This window comes from Elephas maximus, chromosome 2 (assembly GCF_024166365.1).
Source record: "Elephas maximus indicus isolate mEleMax1 chromosome 2, mEleMax1 primary haplotype, whole genome shotgun sequence".
Taxonomy (NCBI): Eukaryota; Metazoa; Chordata; class Mammalia; order Proboscidea; family Elephantidae; genus Elephas; species Elephas maximus.
In genome coordinates this window covers 202,789,227-202,798,980 of record NC_064820.1, presented here as the reverse complement: position 1 = coordinate 202,798,980, position 9,754 = coordinate 202,789,227, and the positions used below count along the sequence as shown (strand labels likewise).

The 9,754-nt window shown below is 49.9% G+C and overlaps 1 protein-coding gene across 3 annotated transcripts in view; it reads left to right on the top strand.

The window, feature by feature from the left end:
* Positions 1 to 1,808: 1,808 nt before the first annotated feature.
* Positions 1,809 to 9,754, top strand: part of GFPT2 (glutamine-fructose-6-phosphate transaminase 2) — a 52,933-nt gene continuing 44,987 nt past the window's right edge. For all 3 annotated transcript variants that reach the window (XM_049874562.1, XM_049874560.1, XM_049874561.1), the window contains exon 1: positions 1,809 to 1,948. In XM_049874562.1, the coding sequence (XP_049730519.1) occupies positions 1,942 to 1,948 (7 nt within the window). In that variant the 5' untranslated portion in view covers positions 1,809 to 1,941. The remainder of the gene's footprint in view (positions 1,949 to 9,754) is intronic.

Here is a 9,754-nt window from a genome sequence, read left to right as displayed (position 1 = left end):
GTATAAAGTCCTGGGAACTTCTTAGAAATGCAAATTCTCAGCAGGGGTTTGAGCTGATCCAGTTTGAAGCCCCTGGTTCCTACCCTTCCAGCTAAGAACCCAGACTCCTGGCGTCTTGGTGCTAGCAGAAGGCCAGTGACATCATCCTGTCCCCACCTCAGTTACAGAGGGTGGAGGCCAGTCTGGGGCAGAACAGCTTGGTCTCCAGACCCAAGTTCTAGCCTTTCATCAGAGGACCTTTGCACATGTAGTTCCCTCTGTGGGGTCCTCCCTCCCTTCTCTGTTAACTTCCTCTGGGAACCTGCCAGGTTCTAGATGAACTGCACCAACCCTAGCCACAGCCTCCTCACAGATAGAGCCTACTCTGCCCCCCTCCCTATCCCACCTGGAATTGTCCAGCTCCCTGTATGATCGTGGGGCTAACGTCTGCTTCGCCACCACTTTTTAAGTGCCACATGGGCCCGGGGAAGGATCTATTCTAACTCATTCAAGTTCCCAGCACCAGGTGAGGGCTTGGCATGAAAGGAGTGTTAGGGATGAATGGATGAATGAAAGTGAGAGGCATAGTGGAGGCTGAGGGGTGAATGCCATGTCCCGTAAACTAGCTCTGCTACTCCCCAGCAGCATGACGTAGACAAACCCCTTCCTTACAGACGCTGAATCTCAGTTTCTTCAACGGTCCAAGGGGTATAATAAACACCTCCTGCTCCGAGGGCCTGCAGAGCCATGGTGAAGCTGGAGAGAGATTACATCAGGGAAAATGCTCTGGACACGACATTAAAAGCTTCGTTTTGTTCTCTAACGCGACTGGGAAGGATCTGTTTAGAATTTCGAGGTTTTTTTTTTTTTTAAGTGAAATAAAAAACACCAGATGGCTTCAGACTACGCAAATGTTGGGCCAGTTCTCGTGACCTTCCTCGGGAGACTGGGGGTCCGGAGCACAGCGGGGAGGGAGGGGACGGCTGGGAACCAGGGAGGGAAAGCCGTTCTCGGTGACTCACGGCGGGGGCCGGGTTAGAGCTCTAGGCCGGCCCTGGGCGGAGGACCTGGTCTTGTCGCGCCGAGGCCGCCCCCTACCCGCGCCTCTCATGCTGGTGGGTTCAGGGCAGGACTAGTCAGCCGGCGACGCTCGGGAAGGGGGCGGCTCCCATGGGTTGCACCCAGCTTTGCTCAAGACCTGCGTAATTACCGTCGCTGAATTCTGCCTCTGCAGTAAATTTGGAGTTCGAATTCTATACGGTTTTGACGAAGTTTGTTTCCATCTTCGAGGAGTCCCAGTTTTCTCATCCATCTCTCCTGGTCAGGTTTAAAGACCTATTGTGCGCAGCGTTTCTGGTGCCCAGAGAGGACTCTGGAACACAGAGGGTCGCATACTTAGAACAGGGGCTCACGGGTGGTGGAGGAATTCCTGAGCACGTACATTAACATCAAGTCTGACATTGTGCTCTATACCTTAAACCCTGCGAAGTAGGCACTATTGTTATCCCCATTTACAGATGAGAAAACTGAGGCACAGAGCGATTTCCGCCCCCAGTCTATGGTCCTAAGCCTAGTCAGTGGTTGAGTCAGAGTCTGAACTCTGCCTGTCTGCTGCCCCCCACCCCTACCCCATCCCTACCCCACCCCTAGGACCTAACTCCCAACGCTCGGCACTCTCCAGTTACCGCACAGATTCGGTTCCAGGAGACGCCCTACTCCCCCTTCTTTGACTATTGTAGGCCCGGGCCCGGCCGTTGTCAGGACAACCAGGGGCCAATGGGGAGCAGGCAGGCAGGGGGAGGCCCCGCCCCCGCCCCGCCACGCGCGAAGGCCTCGGGGCTATAAGCGCCAAAGCAGCGGAGCTGGAGTCCAGCTCGCGGAGCGTAAGGCGCACACGGAGTTCTGCAGTGACCGCCGCGCACAGAGCCGGAGAACCGCCCAGGGGCCAGAGCAGCAGTCGCGATGTGCGGTAAGTGCGTTGCCCGTCTATCTCTCCTCCCCGGCGGCCATGGGTTCCGGCCCCTCATCCTCTCAGTCTCAGGGTCCGGGCCCAAAAGTCGGGCGCCGAAGACCTGGAGGCAGACCGGCATGGGGGCGCCGATCTGCCACTGTCCTCGACCGAGGGGCTTTCATTAGCCCGGCAGTCTCCCCCTGGCCACTGAGTAAGTGTCTCAAGGAGATGTGGGAGGGATGCCCAATCCTGGTCCCCAAAAGGGTGAGGGCGACCCCGACCGGTTTCCCCACCAAGGGGAAGGAACTGGACCTGCCCCGGGTCTGGACCCTGGCAACACAGAGGTCCTCCCACGCTAGGTCCAGGGAGGGTGCTTTCCTCCGCTTCCCGGAGTCGCCCACAGAGGTGGCCACCCGTGAGGTCGCGCGTCCTGAGCGCGAATTGCCCCACCCGGCTCTCAGCCTCCTGGGCGCCGGACGCCCACTGCGCCCACCGCGGAGAGTAGACCCCACCGGCACCCTCCCGGGCAGCCCATCCGGCGCGCTCCCACGGCGTCCAGAGCGCCCCTGGTGCGACCCCAAAAGAACCCTATCCCTAGACGAGTTGATTCTGGGTTCCTGGCCTTTTTGCTGAAAAGAGTGCTCAGGACCAGGAGCAGAAGGAGCTCCAGGCGACACGGATCATCCCGGCAGCCGCCGGAGAGGAGGGCGTCGGCGGTCTTACGCGCACATCTGTAATTCCTTATTCTCCTGGCTGGGCTGCCTTCGCTGGCCTGGGAGAGGGCCGGGAACTTCTGCTGGGACAAAAGGTCACTGTGCTTTTTTTTTTCCTTGAGTAGGATTCGGTTACCCACTCCAGCCTCCTGTGGCGGGAGGACTTGGTGGAACTTTTGAAGCCATGAAAGGCCTCTCTCTGGCTTTGCTGAGGGCTGAGAGTGGGGTGTGCCAGGGGGGGAACCTTGGGACAAAGTCTGTACAGGCCTTGTTTCTGAGGTCATCCATCTCGGAGAAAGAACCAATTACCAAGGAAAGAACCAGTTATAGCAGGCTTTGGGATGTGGGCTCACCCGGGCGGAGAAATCAACAGTTTAAATTCAGGAGCCCTCAGCAAAAATTTCAGGATGCCCAGGCATCACTGGCAATGTGTAGGGCTGCCTCTAGGCAGAAATGAGGCAAAGGTGGCAGTTTTGCTGGACCTTAAAGCCCTTCAGGTTCCAAAACTCAGTGTGACATTCAAGGCCCTTGGCCAACTGGTGGCAGTAGAGCCAGGCTAGACTCTTGCCCTAGGAATGGCCCTCCAGCACCAGCCACTTGCCACCTTCTCTCAGCTGCACCTCCACCCCCACTGCCACCTCCAGCCTTCTACTCCTACTTGCATCCTGCTTTACCTCCCCAACTCTGAAAAAAAGTGGGTTTTTTGTTCTGCTTTCCTAAAGTGCTGCACATGGTTTGTCCCCTTTGGAGAGATTGAACTTTGGGTTGTAACCAACCTGTATCCTCACATCTTCTGGCACTGACTCAATGTTATGTGTCAGAAGGGGCTTCAGGTCACCAAAGGACACACCAGGGCTCAGGAGCAGCCTTGACTAGTGGAAGTGTCTGCTCTGAGCCAGAATCAAAGAGCATGTGTTCCACTAGGAGGCCTTCCTAGAATATGTTTCTCTAAGGGTGAGCCTTGCCGAGATCGTCAGACGTAGCTCAGTGGGGAGTAATGTTTAATCCCTGCATGGGAAGGTTATTTCCTTTTCAAGTTATGCCAGGAGAATGTCTCAGCTTGGTGCTTTTTCACAGCAGAAACAGTCCAGGGCTCAAAGCAGGTGGCAGCAACTGGCTAGAATCTAACACGTGGGTCTATTTTTTTGGATTATGGTCTGTATGTATAGCGAGCGATATTGGTTTTCCTTTTATTTATTTATGTATTTGCAGTGAATTCAGTTAGGTTTTCCAAAAAATTTGGTCAATTTTACAGAAAAATAGTAAGGGAATGATTGTGCTGTAGACACAAAGACATGGCAAACATTGTGAAGATGCTCTTGGAATTAATCACCTAACTCCTTCACTTTCCATTAGGGGAAAATGAGGCCCAGAGAGGTCTGTGCACACCTGAATGTGAGCAGGAATGGTTTTTTAAGTCCTTTCTCTGGGCTGTGCCTATTGCTTCTGGTTGTGGTCCCTCTGCCAATCTTCTACCTTGGAGCAGCCTTAGGGCCCCCATCTCCTGAGCTATTCCCACAAGGATCAAGACCAAAGCCCTTTCCATATCAATTTGCTGATGACCATGCTTAGATTGTCCTGCTCTCCCTTGTCTTTGCTTCTTCTCCCACAGAAAGCCAGGCCATAACTGACCCTCTACAAATCTGAGATATTCAGTGCCCTGAGAGTTTAGTTGAAATAACATTTAGCCAGTTACCTTTGAGTTGAGTCTGATTCCTGGTGATCCCATGCATGTCAGAATAGAACTGGGCTCCACAGGGCTATCAATGGCTGATTTTTCAGAAGTAGATCCTAGGCTTTTCTTCTAAGGCACCTCTGCGGGACTTGAACCTCCAGTCTTTTGGTTAGCACCTGAGCATTTTAATCCTTTGTACCACCAAAAAAATAAAAATAAAAACCACTTGCCATCGAGTTGATTCCGACTAATAGCGACCCTATAGGACAAAGTAGAACTGCCCCATAGGGTTTCCAAGGAGTGGCTGGTGGATTTGAATTGCCAACCTTTTGGTTAGCAGACCAACGCTTAACCACTGCGCCACCAGGGCTTCCAAGGGGCTCCAAAATGACAGTTATCCACAAATAGTTTTGTTGGCATCTAAAAAGCTGCTGGCATTTTGTTGACTTTCTACCAATAGAAATGTAACTATATTTCCTTTCTTCCATCATCCTTTCCTTCTCCCCTTCCTTTTTCTTCTCCTTCCTTCTTCATTCAGCCATTAGTGAATGACTATTTGTGGATAGGCCCTATATTTTCGGGGCACTGGGGTCTTGAAGGTCATGTGGGCATGGTCCTTCTCTCAGAGGGAGGCAGGCAAGTTGGAGGATCAATCTGGAGGCCAGTCACTGATCAGACTTGTGCTAACCCATTGGATAAATGCTGCCATGGACGGAAGATCTTGGGCACAAGCTGCAGCCTGGAAGTCTGAAGCCAAAGCAGACAGGCAGATATGTTTTGACTAGCACATCAAATTTTTGGAGATTTCACAAAAGCAGGTGGGATTTTCCACTTCTCTTGAAAATATCCAAAGATGAGTAATAGAGTCTATATTTCTAAATGGTACATAAGTGTCCCTTCAGCTGATGGGCACAAGGTCCCCAGTTCTCCCAGCCCCCTCCTAGCTCCCTTACTCACTAGTATTACCTGCTGGCTTCCGTAATGCCTGAGGTTGGGATCCCAGCATAGAGGAGGCAGGGTCCAGTGGCTTTCTCAAGAAGAGAGGGAAGGAATTGAGACAGCACTGCAGAGAGCCAGGCCTGAAGTATGAGCTCAGCAGAGGCCTGCTAGGATAAGACACAGCTTGTGCAAAGATATAACGGCAGGGATTACACTCGTATGGGATTTGGAAAAAGGGATCTCACTTCCAATCATAAACCTTCCTTGTCTATAGTGTACTATACTTAGTAATCCAAAAGGAAGTGGGGGATGGGGATGACGCTTGGCCACAAAAATTGTAAAATTCTTAGTTCTTGCTAAACCATTGGCTTTAATTCACCATCCTCTGTCTTGGTTGCTGTATCAGTTTCCTGAGGCTGCTGGCTTGAAACAATAGAAATTTATTTTCTCTCAGTTCCAGAAGCTAGAAGTTTGAAATCATTATCACTGGACCAAAATCAAGGTGTCACCAGGGTCATGCTCCTTCCAAAGGTTCTATGGGAGAATCTGTTCCTTGCATCTTCCACTTCTCGTGCCCCCAAGCATTCTTTGGCTTGTGGCCCCATCACTCCAGAGCTTGGCTGCTAATCAAAAGGTGGGCAGTTTGAATCCACCAGCGGCTCCTTGGAAACCCTATGGGGCAGTTCTACTTCATCCCACAGAGTCACTATGAATTGGAATCAACTCAACAGCGACAGGTTTTTGTTGTTGTTGTTGTATTGTCTTCCCCTCTTCTGTATCAAGTCTTCCTCTGCCTCTCCCTTATACACACACTTGTGATTGCATTTAGGGCCCATCTAGATAGTCCAGGATCATCTCCCTATCTCAAGATCCTTAACTTAATTATATCTGCAAAGATACTTTTCCCATATAAAGAACGTTCACAGGTTCATGGGATCAGGACCATGGTATCTTTGGGGGGCATTATTCAGCCTGCTACAGTTGGATTCTTGCTTGCATGTACATTCTCCAAGAGCAGCCCATGCTGCAAATCCCAGCTGCTTAAGTCTTGGCACAAGGACTTTGGCCAGAGGTCCACCAGCCTCCACCCCCATATCAGCAATGGATGAGGGGGGCTTTCTTCTTTATAGTTAGCAAAATTAGCTTAAAAAGGCAGACTAACTTGAGCTTACAGACAATTTTGAGAGAAAATTCTGAAGATCAATACAGTGTGAAAACAAGAAATTTGATCTGATCATCTGCCTTTTTGTAATTTTCAAAGGACAATTTTCTCTTTCACAGAACAAATTATTTGTACTGTTTTTAATAGCCAAACTTTGACAATTAAAACCCTTTTTTTTTTTCTTGAAAGGTTTCTTTTAATAACATTTAGAGTATAGGCTGCTTCTCACTTTGCTCTTGGTGAAATCGTAAAAAGACAAGGACACTAAGAACTTTTCTATTAAAAATAGAAATGCCTCTCCATGTATACTGATGGAAACAGAGTCCCCTGTTATCTCACGGATTCCAACAGAGCTGTGACTTTAGCTCATGGAGCCCAACCGAGGCCTGAGGCAGGATAAGGCTGTCCCCAGAGGAGCCAGTTCCCCCTCCTGACCCTACAGGCCCCTTTGCCCTTCTGTGGGAACTTGGCTGTGGGACCACACACTTCCACTGCCTCCGCCTTTGTTCTTGCTTCCGTTGGGAGGCAGCAGGAATCATTATCCCCATTTCATAGACAACGTGGCATTGGTCAGCCTGCGTGAATGAGGTTGAGTCAGTGAGGATCAGACAACCAGAGGGAGCCTGGCCCCAGACTTCCTCAGCAGCCCTCCCAGTTGACCCAGTGGCCTCCCAACACCTGAGGGCCTCACCCCAGGAGGATAGGCCCACCCCAACCCCCACTCCAACATGCCACACACACACATACGCTCATTCACACACCACACACACATACACACACTCACACACAATACACCACATAGAAATACTCACGCACTGCACACACTCACACACACACCACACACAAAAGAATTTTATGAGCATTCCTTGAGGCAGAAATCTAACTTGGCCTTGTTCTGTCTAGGGAAGGAATAATCCAATTTGAGTTTAAGCATAATATCTAATCTCTACTAGGTTCATGGATTTAACTAGTGAGCCCCTTCAATTCTCAGAAGCAGTGGATGGAAAGAGTGACCTCTGTCTGTGGAGGGTCCCAGCCTGGGGTGGGCAGTTATATAACTCCCACATAGTGAGCCCCTACTCTGTGATATACGGGACTGTCCACTCACACCCACAGCTCAGCAAGGGCACTGTTGTCATAGCCATTTTTACACAAGGAAGCTTATGTTTGAGGAGATGGAGAGCTTTTACAAAACTGCACAAGCAGAATCAGAATGTGAACCACAGCCTGCCCACCATGAGACTGACTTTCTTCCCTTATCTCCTGACAGTATCCCTCAGGTCCCAAACAACCCCCCCCCGCACCCCCCACGCTCCCTCTCCAGGAATTGTAGAGAAGGTTCCAGTTGTCAGCGACCCAGCCTGCTCCTAGCTCTGGCCTTTTCACTAGCTCACAAGGTGTCCAGGGACATCATTTCCATGATTTGGTCAGGGTCATCCTTTGTCACCTGAGCTGTGAGAGGCCCCGGCTTGTGTGGACATGCCATGGTGGCCTTGTGGTCCTGAGTTCCTGTATGATCTATCGAGCCTTATGCTATGGGAATGTTAGAGTTGCCAGCCCTCCGAGGTGAGCCCAGGCAGAAGGGCCCTAGGACCCTCTCGAAGGCCCGTCTTCGTCTTGCCTTGTGTCTATATTGTCTACAGTCCCTGGTGTTTATCTCAGTCTCTCTCCCTCAGGAGCCTTTCCTCACTGGCTTTCCCCATCAAAATTTTTCCCCATCAGTTTTAAGAGTGGGACCCTGACAAGCTGTTTGGGAGCTCTGGGTGCCAGGGTGGGGCATGTGGCTGAGCTGAGGTTAGATGTGCTGGGGCACCTGCCATTCTGGGTGCTTCAGGCTTTATTCTTCTCCCCTGCTCAGTTGCATCTTTTTTTCTTTTAGTTAGCTAAAATCAGGCAGAATCTGGAGTAGGGGGCCATCTCTCTTAGGCCCGAGGGGCCATCCCAGAGCTATCCTAATAGGCCCCGCCCAGTCTGTGAAATGTGCAGACTGGTGCGGCACTTGGGCCCATCTTGGCCCGCAGTTGATCCCACAGTAATTCCCAAGGCACTGCCTAGCTCACTGGAGCCCCTGGGGCCCAGTCTGTAGAGACAAACGAGCTCCTAGGAGGCAGGTGCTGAGAGCTGCTTCATTACACTTGTGTAGATGTGTACATAGAGATGATATGAATGGTGATCACAGCTATATGGGTGGCCTGGGTGCACCACACTCACCTCTCCACACATTGCAGCTCACTTCAGGGCTCTGCCTTTCCCTGCCCTATGTAGCCTGGGAGCCTGTCAGGCAGCTTATTCCTCAGCCTGAGGTGGGGAGGGCTGTCCCTCTCAAACTAATTTGCATACCACCTTCATAAATGTTACCATATTCTTTATAATCATATTTACATAACATTTAAAAAATTGACTCAACTTTCCACCTCAACAAATTTATCTCTACCACTTGCCATAAATAGAAGGTAACTGAAAAACCCACCGGCCAATGAAAATGAAATGTTATTTTATTTTTGATGAAATCTCTAGGCCTGGTACCTGTCCCCTTTGGCTCTAAAAGGAGATTTCTAAGTGTAAGAAGAGGCACTAAAGAAAGAAGTAGTACCCAATAGAGACTTTCTTTTTGATTTACTCAAAAGGACTGAGAGAGAATTAGAAAGGGAAAGACTTCCCTTAAGTGCTCTGATGTCGTTTACTGCCCTGTTCTCAGCTCACTTAAAATCCAGTCATGTGCCCCTGGCACTTCTGCTCTTCCAGCAACTCTGGGATGGAGGTGAGTCAAAAAAAAAAAACAACAAAAAACCAAACCCAGTGCCATAGAGTCGATTCCAACTCATGGCGACCCTATAGTAAGTAGCAGCAAATCAAGGTAGGAAGTGGCAGATGTCCTGAAATAGGAATGCTGAGAAACTGTCAGGGCCAAGAGGAGGCTAAGGAGACATGACAACTAAATATAATGTGGGATCCTGAATGGGATTCTGGAACAGAAAAAGGACATTAGGGAAAAACTGAGGGAATAAACTGTAGGCTTGAGTTAGTAATCATATATTAATATTTGTTCATTAATTGTGACAAATGTATGCAAGACGTTAATAATAGGATAAACTGTGAGTGTGAACTCGCTGAACTATCTTCTCAATTTTTCTATAAAGCTAAAACTGCTCTAAAAAATAAAATCTATTAATAAAAGAGGAGCCCTCGTGGCATAGTAGTTAAGTGCTATGGCTGCTCATCAAAAGGTCGGCAGTTCAAATCCACCAGCTCCAACTTGGAAACCCTATGGGGCAGTTCTACTCTGTTCTATAGGGTTGCTATAAGTCAGGATTGATTGGACAGCAACAGGTTTT